This window comes from Bicyclus anynana, chromosome 17, assembly GCF_947172395.1.
Source record: "Bicyclus anynana chromosome 17, ilBicAnyn1.1, whole genome shotgun sequence".
NCBI lineage: Eukaryota > Metazoa > Arthropoda > Insecta > Lepidoptera > Nymphalidae > Bicyclus > Bicyclus anynana.
Window position 1 is genome coordinate 11,383,772 of NC_069099.1, and position 18,961 is coordinate 11,402,732.

Consider the following 18,961-nt stretch of genomic DNA (forward strand, 5'->3'; position numbering starts at 1 on the left):
GAGTATATCAGTTGAATTTACGTAGGTTTATCAACGAGAACATTCCTACCTGCAGTAACCCTGTATGATAAGCGAAGCGCGACGCAGCGCCAGGAACCGTCGCCTTTCGAGCACAGCACGAAACCACCTCTGTATGGTGATGATTGACGCCATTATCTGTTGGTGCAGCCGGTACTCCAGCTTCGTTTGCTCGCTTTCGCGCATAAAGATCTTTGTTGCTCCTGTGTAAGAATAAAAGCATTGTATCTCTTTTTATTATGTATCTCTTTGCATAAATCGAGATGTTAACAAGAGTATTATGCACCAAACTTCGAGTCCGCTCTGGATACAAGGCGTATGACTGCACAGTGTAACATAACGCAATTAAAACATATCGCAGTCACCAGAGAGGTCCTAATAGCTGCGCAGTTTGAGGTGGTGCAACATCAGAGTTGTGCGAGATAATTCACCCTTAGAAATGCTACACATGTTTGTTTGTGTAACATAGTTGTGTTTTGTTTTACTTTTGTCAGAGTATAAGGGGTTTCATATCAGAAGCGGTTGTCTGCAAAACACAATTATTTAATGAAAGTCTGTCAGGTCTAACAGTTAGTACTAAGAATGTTACCAATAAACCCTGAGTGGCAGAGACTGACCTTGAGTGGAGTCACGCACTTGTTAACGATTTGTGTAGGGTTAAAGGATCCTTGACTGTTAACAAACACTCCCCTTTTCCACTCAAGTCACTCTCCCCGCCTATTCCAAGTAACCCATAAAGAATTACACAACAAGAGATGTGGACGGCTTGAACGCCACGAGCACACTGAAGCCGTCCGTACCGCAAGTCGTTGCAACGCGGCGATAACACTTTGAAATAAGACACTCTGTTTGTATACGAGAAAATATAATTTGCGGTTTTTTGAGCGGCATAGATAGCAGTTTTCGTTTCTAAAACTAACTCCAGCCTCCATAATATTGAGTTTAGGCACGTAACTTATCCTCGTACGTGCCGGATGCGCACCGTCTCCAACATGCCCGTGTACCGCAGCTGTCTCTTACCCAGCTGATAGTTGTCTCTGTCCAAGTTGAGCGTGGCGAGGAAGTGGCGCACATCCGTCTGCGAGCTCAGCAAGCCCTTGGGCAGCAGGATGCGGTACAGCTGTATGAACTCCTCGTACGTGAGGCGCACGTTGTAGCCCGCCTGCCGGATGCGCACAGTCTCCAACATGCCCGTGTACCGCAGCTGTCTTTGTACTGTCTCTTACCCAGCTGATAGTTGTCTCTGTCCAAGTTGAGCGTGGCGAGGAAGTGGCGCACATCCGTCTGCGAGCTCAGCAAGCCCTTGGGCAGCAGGATGCGGTACAGCTGTATGAACTCCTCGTACGTGAGGCGCACGTTGTAGCCCGCCTGCCGGATGTGCACAGTCTCCAACATGCCCGTGTACCGCAGCTGTCTTTGTACTGTCTCTTACCCAGCTGATAGTTGTCTCTGTCCAAGTTGAGCGTGGCGAGAAAGTGGCGCACATCCGTCTGCGAGCTCAGCAAGCCCTTGGGCAGCAGGATGCGGTACAGCTGTATGAACTCCTCGTACGTGAGGCGCACGTTGTAGCCCGCCTGCCGGATGCGCACAGTCTCCAACATGCCCGTGTACCGCAGCTGTCTTTGTACTGTCTCTTCGTCGAACACATTCGGTACTTTATCACTGTTTGACTTTATACACCTGTGGATAAACATACCATCTAAGTATTTTTTTTTTAATTTTTTAAATTAAGCCGAACTCGGGCAGGTTTTGAGACCACCCACCAGTAAGGCTTTAGTTGTATCCGCCCATAGCACAAGCTCTCCCCTTTGAAGTAAAACTTCTCTACACACTCTTGACTTGAGGAGTAAGCTGTTGATGAATGGATTAAGAAAATTGTAATCGAGCGATGCTTGCTGCCATCTACAGGCGCAGTGAAACAGTGTTTATTATTTAAGCTACCATTAGATGGCGTTCTTAGATAACTTTGAAGCAATACTTATACTTTTGTATACTTGCAGAACCTGTTGCAGTTATACCTGAGGTTCAAAGATGGCGCTTTGTGTTTATTTTTGAAAGAAGTTTCACTTCAGTCGTGTGGTCTCGCACACTTTTTTTTAATAATTGACATGTTTAAAAGTCATGATTTAATGGTGTTGTTGAATACAAATATCACTTGTGTATACCTTATAAAAAACGGGTTGGCTTGATTTAACGTCTCCATGAGCGCCGCAAGCGAGTGTTGGAACTGCGCCGCCACAGTTAGCGGCTGTTTCCGCTTGCCGGCGGGCGCGGCCGTGCGGCCCGCTAGAGTCTTCACACTTTGCAAGTTTTTCAACCCTTTTTTCGCCCGCTCTCTGGGCCTGAATGACTTGTTTTTCCTGTCAATATGCATAAAAAACTTTCAGGTACACACACATTAGAGACAATGATACCGACCACCGAAAAAAACTGGATGATATACATTCATGCGCTCGTACATTTACTAGTTGGCTGTTATACAATACGATAACCAAAACATAGTGTTGGTATTCACTGAACTATATAAGCCGTGATCTATTAGTTATATAATTATACAATTAAATATAAATTAATTTTTATATCCCAAGTATTATAATGAACACATACCGCAGAACCACCAATTTATTATTACAATAAAAGAATAAGAAGAATTATTTACAAGTAACCATCACCACAACAGTGTATTACCCAGTTCAACGTTAATCCGAAAAAAAAACAGAAAAACGAAAATTCATCAAACAAAATCTTGGCATAATCATAATCAAAACACGAAAGAAAATTAAGACAATATCCCTCAATAGACGGGACATGCGTATGTGATGATGATGATTTTTTGTGATAAATAAAATTAAACAATCAAATAAAATAAAAGTAAATACACCGTGAAGTTCTCTTCGTCTTAAACCGAAATTTCACATAATGTACCCAATGTATATTATCCATTAGAGTTATTATAAAAAAAACAAAGTACATTTCGAGGAGTTACGATTGTAACAAACTTTCAAAAACCGATTATTTTAGAACTACATTAAAATTTTTTTTTTCGCTAGCGTGATTTAGCTTGACGTCATTTTTAATATTGTTAAGGGGTTTTTTTGTATTGGACAAATAAATGTCAGGGCGGTTTACAGTCGATGAAAATAGCACGGTGTAAAAAATTTGGTAATATAAGTATCCGATCGGTCGATGGAATGAGCTAGTTTGTTTGATGAACGCATCGCGGCAGTGGAGCGTGGAGAGAGAGCCAGAGAGCCACAGAGCCAAGGCAGAGACAGCGACAGACTACAGTTGGCGCGTGCGGCCGCGCGCAAGCGGCAAGCGGTGCGCACGTACATGACAATGAGGCTGGCGCGCTGGAGCACGTCGGCGTCGTCGAAGCGCTCGTCGCGCTCGCGGTCGAGGCGGCGCGTGCGCGTCTCCGCGATCCTGTAACTTTTCCCTCCCCCGCGCCCGCGCGCCGCCGCCTCGCCCCGCTGCTTACTGTCGCCGACCCGAGCCTTGCTCGCCGCGCGAGGCGTTCTAACCGGGCCGACAGACAAGGCATAATACTGAATTAATGGAACGAAAACAAAAAATTAAGGGGAACAAAATAAAAAAAAAACCAGTCGATTAGGTGCCGTCGAGTACGCATGCGATACCGTGTGCCGTGATGAGAGTGCGGTAATTACGGGTCTAGTTAAAGGTGGCCGTGACAGGGCGCTAACAGTGACATGGTCGAGTACAGTTATTACTAGGCTGTGTTTAAGGCTATTGTTTATCTTTGGCTACAAGAAATGCAATTTCAGAAGTCATCAAACGTTATATATTACCTAAAATTATTAATTCTACAGAATTGAAGACACCTAAACACAGCCTCTTAGAATGTAACGCTAAAAGATGACAAAAAGTAAGTGGAGTAGATAAAAAAAAACATCGATATCCATGCTTAGTGCACATAAATGTAAAGCATGCTATAAACGGTGACTTACGCAATGCGGTTGATTGCGAGATTGATTGACGACACAGTCGCCAGTTGGCTGAGCAGAGACATATCATCGAGTCACAATACTGTATTAGCGAAGCTTATACAAAAATTATCATGTTGGTATTGATACGTTTGGACTGAAACATTGAATTTTGTACTTAAATTGTTTTTTAAGTGCAATAAATTTTAATTACATTTTATTTGACATATGAACGATGCTAAAAAATTTTAGATACTTTTGAGATAATATAGAGAAAACCATAAATAATATAATATATAAACAATTCCACAAAATATCATTTTCACTTTATAGTATAACAATATTACATTAAAAATTATAATTGTTGTATCAATATCAACACTTGTATATTTCAATATAATTACATATATTTATACTCTTTTCATTGTCATTTATTTATGCAAGAAATCATGCCTTTAGGTTGTGTTAATAGGACGCATTTTGATAATTAGGTTGCGTTCACATAGGCAAATAGTTGTCAAATTAATTTGAACGTCACTGACATCAAATATAATTACTTATTTAATTACTACGACATTGCACGCAAATATACAGAGTTTTCATGTTAATTTATTCTTTTAATGAGCGTAATTAACAATAAACCTTTTCTAGAAATTTGAATTAAGCAAATCTATTCTTATGAAGATCATCATGATGTATGGCAAACTTTCCAATCATGGTAACATGTGTTATGTAATTCTATAGCCTATTTTTGAACACGACCTTTAATAAAGTTAACTGTATACAAAAGCGTATCTTCGTACACTAGTACATTTTGGACAGGACGATGACATCAGGTCACAATACGTAAAGTTTCTCACCTGATAATGCTATCATTCGGCACTTGTATGGAAACTCTCTGTACCCTGGAAGCGCCATCGACTCTGTTCACACGGTGTCGCCTGCCGGCTTCTTGGAATGCGAAGTACCCTCTGTAATAAAAATCCTTTGGTTGATGACTTGTGGGTTATTTCTTAAATAATTGGCTAATTAAAAAAGAATAAGATTGGTTAAGGTTGAAGGAGTTTTGAAGGCTGGCAAGCTTGGTTGCAGTTATGTGTGGCGTCTGGGTTATGCTTAAGTGTGGTTTTGTGCGAAAAATTCTTTTGGCCCAGTCTTTAAGTTCAAGTAAACTCTTGCTAACGAACAAGTGATATATATTGTGTATCCACATATTCTACGCCTTTTCTTCTCTTTCTTCAGTCGCGTTCCTCATATATGAGGGTCGTGACCACCTCCATCCATGACTTTCAGTTTTATTGTGTCACGCCATTGTGTTCTATTTTCGTAGACTAGACTGTGGAGTCGAGTGTGATGCGGATCTCATCAGATCAACGCTTTGGGCTGCGGCCCCATAACCTCTTTCCATTTTTTTGTATAGTGTTATACAAAAAAAATAACCTTGGATAATTACTAATATCTCCCTGAGAGATAGCCCAGTGGAGCCGTGATAGCCAGTGGAGCTGTGATAGTGGATATGACCTCTGCCTTCGATTCAGAGGGCGTAGGTTCGAATCCGGTCCGGGGCATGCACCTCCAACTTTTCAGTTATGTGCATTTTAAGAAATAAAATATCACGTGTCTCAAACGATGAAGGAAAAACATTGTGAAGAAACCTGCATACCAGAGAATTTTAATTCTCAGCGAGTGTGAAGTCTGCCAATCCGCATTGGGCCAGCGTGGACTATTTGCCTAATCCTTTTGACGAGTCTCCTGTCAGAATACAGGAGACTCGTGCTCAACAGTGAGGCGAAAATGGGTTGATGATGATGAATATGTACCTGAAGAAAGCTCGTACGATGGCCCATCTGAATACAGCTACAGGGTCGACTCCGACCAGTTCCCTCACGAAGGCCAGCGACGAGTTTTTCAGTACGCTGACTATGTCCTGTCGCATTAGATCTAGATTCTTTTCCCGCATCGCTGTGACCTAGAAAACATTTTAGACATTAGGCCATTTACTTTAAATAATGCAAAGTAAAACTAATGTAGACAACAGGCCAGACTTAAATACAGTTTTTTTAACAACTATACGAAATTTTAAATTCAAAATCAAACAGCATACAAAACGGTTCAGCGGATGAGTTACAAAATGGTAGTTAATTATTTTATGAACAGATAGTTTGGTATACTGCTAAGCTAAGCTGACTTGATGTTAATTAAATACCCACCAAGTTCAGGTAATCCTACGTAACTTTCAAATTGAATATGAAAAAAATTGTTACATTAGCATTAATTATGACTATGCTAGTAGCATTCAAAAATAAAAAAAATTATATTCTAAGACTAGTTTGATAGAGAAGATTACCTGATATTTGACCCTCCCAGCATAATGCTTGACGACAAACGCAGGTTCTCGTCTTTGAGGCTTTTCATAGAAGGTATTGTCTTCATGCACGGAGTTAAATTTCTGCAAAAGTGTTTCATTCGTCGCCCACGGAAAGCTGTAACAAATAAGCAAAGTATTAAAAACTCCACTGTTCTTTGAGATTCTGTTTGTGATGTAACTGATTGTGATGGTGTCTTATCTGGTAATCATTTTAAAGTCTAACTGGATTTTAAGAATGATCATTACAATGAATGAATGATTTTTTTGAAGAACTGTGAAATAAGAAAAAACAACTATGTTCTACTGCTCTCCGAACGATAACGATACTAATCCCTCATCCTAAAGAAGAAAACTATGTAGCAACTTGTCGTCTATAAATAGTCTTAAAAACTTTATTAAGAAAAATAATGATTTCAAACATTGTTGTAAAGTATGTTTCTGATTTTAATGTTTTTATTTTATTTTCTCAAAGTATTACAGACATTTTTATATGCCTGGGTCGTCGGGAGTTCCTTGCTGGGTTTGCAGGGATGATATTTACAAAAATGGCGTATACATATTGTTTGTTATATTACTTATTAGCCGACGAAGCTCCCCTATGAGAAAAATAACGAAAAGCACTTGACTGTTATATATCAAATGGTAAAGCTCTATAATAACTGTTATTGTTGAGGACTCTGCACTCGAAATTGTTGACAAGTACGAGTATATATACCTAGGACACACAATCCAGTTAGGTAGGTCCAATTTTGAGAAAGAGGTAAACCGCCGAATGCAACTCGTTTGGGCAGCGTTCGGGAAACTCCGCGACATTTTTTCGTCCTAAATTCCTCAGTGCCTGAAGACGTAAGTCTTCGTACAGTGAGTGTTGTCAGCGATGACTTACGGATCCGAGACCTGATCGCTAAGTCATTCAGCGGGCAATGGAGCGAGCTATGCTTGGGGCTTCTCTGCGTGATCAAATCAGAAATTAGAGGAGATCCGCAGAAGAACCAAAGTCACTGACATAGCTCAGTGAGTCGCGAAGCTGAAGTGGCAGTTCGAAGAGCCGATGGACATTGGGGTCCCAAAGTGCTGGAATGGCGACCTCGCACCGGAAAGCCCAGTGTTGGTCGGGTTGCAGGGAGCCGCTGGATGCTCGCGGCTCGAGAGCGTGTTGTTTGGAAGACCATACAAGAGGCTTAGTCCAGCAGTGGCAGCAAGAATAATACTTTCATCATCATCATCATTAATGTCCATCGACTGTTAATGATAATGATGAAAGTATTATTTAACAATTCCCGAAGTATTATGAGTTAATCAGGGGCTAAGCAAGGTAACTAAAAGACGTAAATACTCATTAGAAGGTTTGAAGCGTACACTTCAACAGCGCGGGTATTAAGTACCGATAATCCGATTAGTTGTACTCGAACAAGCACGTGGTTTCTGATACATGTCGCTGTTTTGTGTATGATGATGAATATTTTGTTCTATACTAAAGTGATAATTATTATGTTGAGCTTTGTGAGTCACTGATTTTAGTGTTTTATATAATAAGATTTTTTGTATGTACAAAAATTTGTGTATTCTAAATACACAAATTTTTGTACATTAACGGATTTTTTTTTTCAACTAAAAAATACCAAAGTTATCGCTTACTGAAGACACTCATTTACTTAAAACCACAGATTTTTAGGGTCAACCTATCACCATTCCTGTTATAAATCATCCTATCACCTTGTGTCCATTAATTTGTTATTCTTGGAGTCAGAAGTTGAAACAAAAATTTATAAAAAGGACATAACTGTAACTGAAAATATATTCTATTAACGGTAAAGTAGCACTAAAAGAAATTTACACACTACAAAAGTATCTCCCGGTTTACTGCTTCAAGCCAGTTTTGTTACTCACTTGCATTGGTCGTCCAGCAAGCACAGCAGCCCGCCAGGCTTGCCCTCGATGAGTTGCAAGCAGCCCGTGTTGTCGAGGAAGCCGATGTCGGTCCAGCGGATGCCCTCGCGCCGGTACTCCTCCTGCTCGTACTTGAACACGTGCTGGTTGAAGTAGTACTGCAGGTGCTCGTTGTTGGTTTTGTTACTCACTTGCATTGGTCGTCCAGCAAGCACAGCAGCCCGCCAGGCTTGCCCTCGATGAGTTGCAAGCAGCCCGTGTTGTCGAGGAAGCCGATGTCGGTCCAGCGGATGCCCTCGCGCCGGTACTCCTCCTGCTCGTACTTGAACACGTGCTGGTTAAAGTAGTACTGCAGGTGCTCGTTGTTTGTTTTGTTACTCACTTGCATTGGTCGTCCAGCAAGCACAGCAGCCCGCCAGGCTTGCCCTCGATGAGTTGCAAGCAGCCCGTGTTGTCGAGGAAGCCGATGTCGGTCCAGCGGATGCCCTCGCGCCGGTACTCCTCCTGCTCGTACTTGAACGCGTGCTGGTTGAAGTAGTACTGCAGGTGCTCGTTGTTGGTTTTGTTACTCACTTGCATTGGTCGTCCAGCAAGCACAGCAGCCCGCCAGGCTTGCCCTCGATGAGTTGCAAGCAGCCCGTGTTGTCGAGGAAGCCGATGTCGGTCCAGCGGATGCCCTCGCGCCGGTACTCCTCCTGCTCGTACTTGAACACGTGCTGGTTGAAGTAGTACTGCAGGTGCTCGTTGTTGGTTTTGTTACTCACTTGCATTGGTCGTCCAGCAAGCACAGCAGCTCGCCAGGCTTGCCCTCGATGAGTTGCAAGCAGCCCGTGTTGTCGAGGAAGCCGATGTCGGTCCAGCGGATGCCCTCGCGCCGGTACTCCTCCTGCTCGTACTTGAACACGTGCTGGTTGAAGTAGTACTGCAGGTGCTCGTTGTTGGTTTTGTTACTCACTTGCATTGGTCGTCCAGCAAGCACAGCAGCCCGCCAGGCTTGCCCTCGATGAGTTGCAAGCAGCCCGTGTTGTCGAGGAAGCCGATGTCGGTCCAGCGGATGCCCTCGCGCCGGTACTCCTCCTGCTCGTACTTGAACACGTGCTGGTTGAAGTAGTACTGCAGGTGCTCGTTGTTGGTTTTGTTACTCACTTGCATTGGTCGTCCAGCAAGCACAGCAGCCCGCCAGGCTTGCCCTCGATGAGTTGCAAGCAGCCCGTGTTGTCGAGGAAGCCGATGTCGGTCCAGCGGATGCCCTCGCGCCGGTACTCCTCCTGCTCGTACTTGAACACGTGCTGGTTGAAGTAGTACTGCAGGTGCTCGTTGGCGTAGTTGATGCACAGCTGCTCGAAACTGTTGCTCGGACCGAAGTCCTCGAAGCCGAATATATCGAGGACGCCTGTAAATGTATACTCATTTAATAACAGCATACCCGAAAGGAGTCCGGTCTAAACTATAAAAAAATTTGAGACCGCATGTAATCGAGATTTCATGTGGTAAAAATTTTTCATATTTCGTTTGAGGCGATTACGCGTAGTTCACAAAATCAAGACGCATGATGCGACTGCGGATGGGAGGGAGGCGCGCGCTACCCCCGTACCCCTGATACCTAAAGTCTTGCATTAGGCTTAAGGCCTCATTCGCACAAGAGTTAAAAAAGCGATGCGTTAAAACCCAGCGTTTGCGGGTGTAGCGAATATTATAGTGTAAGTTGAATGAAGGTCTCTCCCATATCAAAAATTGAAAATGCAACACTGCTCGATAAAAAAGCGTCGTGTTTACAAAACGCTGTCGTGTGAACATATACTTGGCAGTGCATTTGTTGTCCCCGATTTCTGACGTCACCCAGACGTGGGCTTTTTAACTCACGATCTCGGGGCGCCCGGACTGATACACTCAAGCTAAAACACCCTTCCCGAACGGCCCTCTAAGCCAAGATCCGAGACTCAGAGGAGACGCCCTTAGAGAGTCGTTCCGCCCATCTACTCTGCTCTCCCTTCGGGCCCCATCGGGCGATGCTTCTGCGTTCGTTCAAACCCCCCGGTGACGCCGCTGTGGTACCATAAGGAGCTTAAGGCACTTACACAATCAGCCAAAAAAAGGAATTGTTAAATTTGAATGTTTTTTTATAAGAGGGCTAACACAGGATGTACAGGATGTTCCGAATCGAATAAAGTTTGCATGCGATTGTACCTATACTATGCCCCTGATGTTCCCGCAGCGTGTCCTTTTTGGAGAGCAGCGCGTGATTGACCTGCATCACGATCCAATCGAACAGAGCGCCGTACAGGCACTTCGCCATCGCGTCTCGAGTCGCGATCGCTTCCGGCAATCTGGAACGATTATTTATTATATTATATATAAAAGTTAAGTAGTGATTTTAAGAAAAATAATGTGATTGATGACTTTTTAAATTATTTGTTAAGCAGCGTGAAGTCGTCGCGTTAGTAAGTTTGTCCGATAATGTTTCGTAGTGTAATAATTATTGAGCTTAAATTGTTTACTGTGGGCATGGAGAACATGCCGGGCATGGATGGTGAGTGTTAACTAGTTTTAAAAGGTTTAAACTTTAAACCTACTCCCTTGTCACAAGTTCTGGGACTTCCTCGATGCGTTTCCTCTACCACAAGTACCAGGGTAAATAGTAAAATTAAGAGTAGTTAATTGTGTATGAGCGATTAGTGAGATTGTATGTAGCATACCTAGTGTAAATGGCAGAGCCGATGACCAAGGTAAGGTCAGCGGTTCTGCCCGTATTTTTTATCAATAACGATACACACACATTTATAATATAAAAACGAATGTAAGAAATGTGTTGCTAAGCGTAAAACTCGAGAACGGCTGACTGAACCGATTTGGCTTCTTTATTTAGAATATTCCTTGAAGTACGACGATGGTTTTCACAGAGAGTTATTTTTTTAGGGTAGGGGCAAATGAGCCACTTCAACCCAAAGAACCAACTTCAAAAATATTCAAGCAACTAACTCAGATAAGGATAGCGTGGGTTAATTGCTAAAAAGTGTGCTTTTTGAAAATCTGACGATTTGAGCGTAACATAAGGGAATCTATTAAATCTAATATGTCACTGCGACGCTCGAGTTAAAGCACGTTTATGATCATGGGTCATATGCATATAATCTATTATTTTAACATACCTATAGTTAATAACTAGTGTCTCGCCAGACGCTCTCGCCCTTTTAGAAGTGAGAGCCGCGAGCAATGTCTCCTGCTTCACTCGCAGAAGGGATGATATTAAAGACACCACCTCAGGGTTGCGCACCCCCACTGCCTCGTCGTGGTGGTAGGACTTGCGTTGAGGCTGGAATTCCACATTACCTGAAAATATATAATGAACCATGAAAACCAAAAATCATTACTTTCAATATCACTTGTCTCAACTGGTGAAGGAAAAAATCGTGAGGAAACCTGCATACCAGTGAATTTTCTTGATTATCTGCGTGTGTTAAGTATACCAATCCGCATTGGGCCAGCGTGGTGGACTATTGGCCTAACCTCTCTCGTTCTGAGAGGAGACACGAGCTCAGCAGTGAGCCGAATATGGGTTGATAATGATGAATGATAATTCTATTAATTTGCCAGTGGTAGCATCGCCACTCACTGTTAAAACTTTTCGTGAATAGAAGCCTGAAACTTGATATAAATGAATTTGATTTTATATTAATACTACAACAAAAGGTGAAATAAAGTGTCAGTAACAATGTACATCCAAAATCATATTGTCAATGTGAAGATAATTTGCTTGTACAATTGGACATACATATTATGTTTATTGATTTAATTATTATCATAAAGTTTTGCATACACATTCACGAAAGTACAGAAACAGACATAGGGTAGGTACTTTACATCTCGAAAGACAGCATTATTCCCAGATAGGTAATGTATTGAGTTTTCTGCTAAAGGAATCATGCTCGTGGAAAAAACTTACACCCACCTGTGGAGGTAGGTTAAATATGAACTCTGTACAAAACAATGTCTGATAAATAACATACAACATTTTTTAACAAAGAATATTAGTCACATATTTTTTAAATATAAACAATGTTCCTTTTAACTAAACATGTAGCTAGGAGTGAGTAAAACACATTTAGCAGTAGCATTTGGATTAATATTTTTTTTATTAACACAATAATAGCCCAAAAATTTATTACTAAAATAATTTATTTGAATTATGCAGTTAATGACAAATTAGTCCATTTATTATGAAAAAAGTATGTGGTAATGCTGTCACTAAATAATGCAGCGTTCAGATAAAGTAGATATATCAGTAATTTAGTGTGCTAAATTAAGCATATAATTACATTCAGTTTATTCTATAGTTGAACAAACAGGCTAATAAATTATTTAGACAAAGAACTTGAAAATCTTTTTAAATGTAGTAATATTTATAAAAGAAAGTCGTGTTAGATACACTATTTATAACTCAAGTCGGCTGGACTGATTTGGCTGAAAGCGGGTGCAGAGGTAGCTTAGAACCAGGAGATGGACATGGGATACTTGGGGTAGGGTAGAGTAGGGTTTAATGCGGACGAAGTTTCGGGCGTCCGTTAATGTTATATATTTTTTATATTGTGAAGAAAAGCATTCCACTTTGTTGGTATCGAGCAGATTTATGTTAGAGATTGTTTTACAATAAGACCATCATTTATTTTTACTTTATTTTGTATCATGTCCAGGTATTTTAATATTTAAATAATTAAATAAATAAGTAAGGAATAGAAAAACTTGATTGTTTACAAATGTGACAAATTAGCATTACAAATTATAATTAAATCTTTATATTTACTTAAAACACATTTTTTTCCTGATAAGGTGTTAGGGTCAATCAACTTTGTGATAAGGTTTCTTATCAGTAGTATACATTATTATGACATGATTAGCAATTACTTTTTTAGTGCAATCAAGTATTAGCAACTTGATCAAAAATTATCTTTTTATGGATAGCAATAGATAACTTATCTATGACCATTGATGAGAGTTTGGTAACATTGGATTACCTAAAAAAAAAACCAACCCTTTTTATGAGTAATAGTGACACACTAATATTAGAGTAAAAAGTCACCTGTCTATACTAATATTATAAAGAGGTAGAATTTGTGATATTTTAGGGGGTACTCTCTGGATTTACTGAACCGAATTTAAAAATTCTTTTACTACTAGAAAGCCACGTTATTTGGGACTGTTATAGGCTATATTTTGACGGTCGCGTGGCGCAGTAGGTAGTGACCCTGGTTTCTGCATCCACGGCCGTGGGTTCGATTCCCACAACTGGAAAATATTCGTGTGATGAACATGGGTTTTTTCCAGTGTCTGTGTGTATTTATACATTATATAAGTATTTATATGTAGTATATAAATGTATATGAATATTATAATATCAACTATGTTAGCACCCATAACACAAGCTACTCTGTATGCTTACTTTGGGGCTAGATAGTGATGTGTATTGTTTAAGTATATTTATTTAAAAAAAAAAAAAAATTATCGTTTTCTCACGGGAACGGGAACAACGCAGGTCAAGTCAGCGGCGCGGCGCATCAGCTAGTTAATATTAAAATCCTGTTTTTGTAGTACTTTCAGGTATAAGTGTAACAAACGTCCATCCTTTTAAACTTTCACATTTACAATATTAGTCAAACCATGCTTACATGCATGCATTACATATTTGCATGCACAATGTATTTAGTTTTATGAAAAATCAGTCTGAAACATGAGGAAAACAAGAGCAGTTTGTAAACATTTTATATTAGAACATCCTGTTTGCATGTTCCAGTATAGTTACAGAAGTTTTCTCTCACAAACGAACTTACGACCTATATTGTATCTATATTAATATGTTTCTGCAAACATAAAAAGGTTAATATTAAAATAAAAATCGACTAAACTCATTGTCGGCGTATGCCCAACAAATTAGAGCAATTTGGTTTATACCGTGTAGCACAAACAAATTCATGACTAAGGGGCTTAAAAAGAATCGAAACTATTCTTTACTTACCCTACTCCTACCCTACCCCTTCCCCCTAATTTTTAAATTTTTTCTGTCATAACTAAACCTAAAAAATAACAACCACATTAAAAAAAAGAATAGTGAAATCGGTCCAGTCTTTCACGCGTGATGGCGTGACCAAGGGATATATGGATTAATTTATATGTATATAGAGTACAGTAGAGATGTTTTTATATTTAAATATTTTTTTATGTAAAAAAGGTAAACTCACCTAATAGTAGTACGGCAGAGAGGACGGCAAACAACCTCCGCTGCTTATCCAGGGTGAAACCAACCATGTCCATCGACTGTTTTAACCGCGAGAACTCATACTGTTCATCAACACCAGGCACTACACTACAACCAGTCTTCGACAAATAATTATATTTGTCCACACTGAGCAAATGCAACTGCTCCTTCTCCTGTTCGGAGGCACCAGCCAACAGATAATAGAACACATGATAGTTCCTCTCGTTGCGACCCTGGCTGCATATTCTGGACTTTTCCAGAAGGTATTTCTGGACCACCGCACCGTGAACCATGCCATTTTCCTTATAGTTCACTTGTATGAACTTGCCGAATCTACTCGAGTTGTTGTTATGTGCCGTTTTAGCGTTCCCAAACGCTTCTAACACCGGCCCAGCACTTAGTATAGTCTGTTCGACGCCGCTGCCATGAGATCCTTTCTGACTCAACGCAGTGAGGTGATGAAGGAGGAAATTTGTACTTTCTGTCTTCCCTGAACCACTCTCCCCACTTATCACTATGCATTGATTCGTTCGCTCCCTCAGCATACAGTGGTACGCGGCGTCGGCGACAGCGAAGATGTGCGGGGGTAGACTCGACCCTATCCTCTTGTTCTGGTATAACTTCACATACTTCGGATTGTAGATCGGATAGAACTTGAACGGGTTGAGCGCTATCAGTATGGAGCCGACGTACGTGTAAATGTATCCGGCAGCGAATCGGGCTCTCAGATTGTCGAGTAAAGTCTGCTCGTTCAGTTCGGGCAACTGGCACAAATCGGGATACTCGCGGTCCTTCGGCTGATAAAGGAACCGTTGGAAGTAATCCTTTATCAGTTGCGGGTCCACTGAGAAGTTCTCCATCCATGGCTCGTCGGGGATTTTTTCGCGCAAATAAAATCTGCAACAACAAAACAACATTCACTATCAAGTTTAAAACTTATATTTTTTTATAAAAAAAAAACATTACGTTTGCGTCATTTTCAGTTGAATTTTGGAATAGACGTCATGTTTGGTGCGCGAGACAAAATTTGAGCTTTAATTTGATTGGCAGGATGGTTGTTATCGCGAAACGGCGGCGGCAGGAAGAGTGACTCACGCTCGCCGTATCCCCGACCGTTCGTAACGCGGTCCCTTCATCAACTCAAGCTCATTCCATTACAAATGTACTAAACAATTGCGTATACGAGATTCATCTCAATATTTTCGACGCAGCGCAATATGCAATTTGCAATATTAAAAACATATTAAGGATATACAAAGTGCAAAATTACAACTAAACTTATTATTAGATAATTACGCCGCGTGAATCACGGCAAAAACATTATAACCATTGTCGTCTACAAATAGTTGTCCAGTGACAGGATAATTTAATGAAGCAGTTCATATCGGCGCAGTTATATAAAGTAACACTGTTGTAATGGTTATGATAAGCGCGGTAATATCCTTTCAAATATGACGTAAATTATGTTTTCAGTAAATTAGTTTCTATTATATTAAAATTAGTTAATACTGCGTAAATATCGGTTGTTTTTTCTGGTAATGCTGTTAATTTTTCTTCCTAATAAATAAATTAGTAAAAGCTGACGCCTCGCAGTTTTTATCCGCATTTCCCGCGAAAATCATCATCATATCAACCCATATTCGGCTAACTTTTGAGCACGAGTCTCCTCTCAGTATGTGAGAGTTAGTCCACCACGCTGGCCCCAAATATGCTGATTTGCAGACTTCACACACCTAGAGTATTAAGAAAATTCAGGTGCATGCCCCTGACCGGGTTCGAACCTACGCTCTCCATCCATTAATATCTAAGACAGAGGGCATATCCACTGGGCTATTACGTCTCACTGTCCCGTGAAAATACGGGGATAAAACATATGACACTCACAAACAACGTAGCTTTCTAGTGGTAAAATATTTTTCAAAATTGGTTCAGGAGATCCAGAGATTACCCCCTACAAATTTTATCTCTTTATAATATTATAGTATTGAAACATCTATAACTTATAAGCAAAAGTTAAAACTTAGAATAGGTGTGTTGTAATTTTGTAACTTGATATAATTTATTATGTACACTTTTAAAAGTATGTTTAGATATTTGAGAATAGGTAACTAAAATCAATTAAAAAAAAAATGTAAACGTGTCTTAAAAAGGAAACTAACGTCTAGTACTAAAATAGAATAATCTTAAAACAATGCTATATAGAAATGTTTGTCATTCAAATCGATAGCTTCTACGTTATACATAATACTTATGCATATCTATTGTATTCGTTGAGATGTTATTACCCCTAGAGGGAGCCAACATTCAATTAACATTTTACAGCGTATGTAAACTGTAGTTACTAGTCTGTGCGCTGTATAGAAGTAAAAAAGCTTCACCCCTTTAAAAAGTGTTCCAAATAAACACATAAATATTTAAATCATTAATTTTATTATTTTGTAATATTAATTGCGTTAATATGCGTGAGATCCGTGGGCAAAAGTAAACGCTTCTGAGTTTAAACAATAAAATGGGGCAATATGATTTAGGAGTTACGACCTCTAAGGGCGGTGGGCACTTGATACTATCAAACTAGTATTGACATTACTGGCACTGCAATAAAGTCGAAAATTAACTAATTCTCATATTCTCAAATATGCTGTCATGTTAATTAATTTCTATAGGTCAGCATCATCAATGTTAATAATAGTTAGTGAGTAACAAATTCGCTTTGTCAGATATACGACCCTTAAGAGGTAATAACAGCTCACTGTCTATATAAGTTAAATACTGTTCGCATAATGAATTGAATGTAAATAAATATGTTAGCAAGGTTAGTTGTATCGTTTATACTTGGATAATTATACAGAGGGCCGGCTACTGCTATGGTGCTAATTAAGTGCTAGAGGAAAAATAGTGAACACTAGCGATTGCCTGCGACGTCGGCCGCGTGGAAGCTGATAAGCCTATATCTGTTACGACACAAATGAGTTAGGTCGTAATGTAAAAATGTAGGTTTTATGTTATGTTTCAAATTAATTAAGCGTTTTTTAATCATTTAAAATTTAAGTTCTGTGAAGAAACGTCCTTAGATAATAGCTTTATTTTTTATTACAACTGCACAATCTTCGCTATTATTGTCACCGGAATTTTTTTAGTTTTCCGATCGTTTGAATACAAAAATAGAACCCTCATAGAACAACTACCGAGTCCGATTGTCTTTATACATATCATATTTTACAATAATATGCTATTAGTAGACGGAACAAGCAAATATCTTGTCCGATAAAGTTTTCGACTATGTTTTGAAAAAATCAAAATGGGATCGGACGATTATTATCTATAGGAAATAGACAGACAATTCTAATAATCTCATCAAAAATCTAAAATTCTTATCACTGAGGGGTGGTGGATCGATCCCCGCCCCGTCGGTCTATTGTCGGACCCACTCCTAATACAGTCTTTCCCGACCAGTTGGAGGGAATAGCAAATTTAGTAAATTTAGAATAGCAAAAAAGGGAATATTGGTCATATTTAAAAGGTCTGGCAAATATTCTTTTTTTAAAAAAATCTAATAACCGAGTTAATGCTCACAAGAGAAGCCATAAAAGAGTCAGTCGTTTCGAAATCACAAATCAGAAGTAGACACATATTTTTTTTAGTTTACATATTTAGCTACATACCACATATAACACATACCGATCGTGTGTAACACAGTTATTGTTATTTAAAACAAAGAATACGTACAGCTGTTAACAAAACGATAAAAAAAAAGAATAGATTTTCGCTCGACATACACACGTACGGCGTAGGTGTGCATAACAACGGCATTAGTTACGTTTGTAGAAGATTTATGAGCGTTTTAATTCATACTAATGTTCCGCTAGAGTTGTTAGCGGAGATTTAGGTAAAAATCGGACCTTCGATAAATTGTCAGCGTCAGCTGTGTTTACAACTTAATACTTATTTATTTTATTTATTTACGCCTGAAGACAAAAGTCTTCGAACAGTGCGTGGTGCCAGTGATGACCTATCGTTCCGAGACTTGGTCGCTAACTATGGGCCTCATAAGAAGGCTCAGAGTCACACAGCGGGCGATGGAACGAGTTATGTTAGGAGTATCACTGCGTAATCGAATCAGAAATGAGGAGATCCGCAGAAGAACTAAAGTCACCGACATAGCTCAACGAGTTGCGAAGCTGAAGTGGCAATGGGCGGGGCACATAGTTCGAAGAGCCGATGGACGTTGGGGTCCCAAAGTGCTGGAATGGCGACCCCGCACTAGTAAGCGCAGTGTTGGCCGACCCCCCCACCAGGTGGACAGACGACATCAAGCGAGTCGCAGGGATTCGCTGGATGCAGGTGGCTCAGTATCGTGATGTTTGGAAGTCCTTACAAAAGGCCTATGTCCTGCAGTGGACGCCCATCGGCTGATATGATGATGATGATGATGATGATGATTTACACACAACAACATAACAAAAATAATACAGAAAAGTATAGTACAGAAAT

General features: G+C 40.1%; 1 protein-coding gene across 1 annotated transcript in view; it reads right to left on the reverse strand.

The window, feature by feature from the left end:
- Nucleotides 1-18,961, reverse strand: part of LOC112050193 (unconventional myosin-IXa) — a 61,804-nt gene that overhangs the window by 32,954 nt on the left and 9,889 nt on the right. The window contains exons 4-15 of the mRNA XM_052886470.1: nt 14,454-15,367; nt 11,370-11,550; nt 10,408-10,547; nt 9,367-9,613; nt 6,310-6,445; nt 5,783-5,931; nt 4,823-4,933; nt 3,987-4,034; nt 3,352-3,537; nt 2,184-2,378; nt 1,451-1,698; nt 50-221 (exon numbers count right to left, since the gene is read on the reverse strand). Coding sequence (XP_052742430.1) covers nt 50-221; nt 1,451-1,698; nt 2,184-2,378; nt 3,352-3,537; nt 3,987-4,034; nt 4,823-4,933; nt 5,783-5,931; nt 6,310-6,445; nt 9,367-9,613; nt 10,408-10,547; nt 11,370-11,550; nt 14,454-15,367 — 2,727 coding nt within the window. The remainder of the gene's footprint in view (nt 1-49; nt 222-1,450; nt 1,699-2,183; nt 2,379-3,351; nt 3,538-3,986; nt 4,035-4,822; nt 4,934-5,782; nt 5,932-6,309; nt 6,446-9,366; nt 9,614-10,407; nt 10,548-11,369; nt 11,551-14,453; nt 15,368-18,961) is intronic.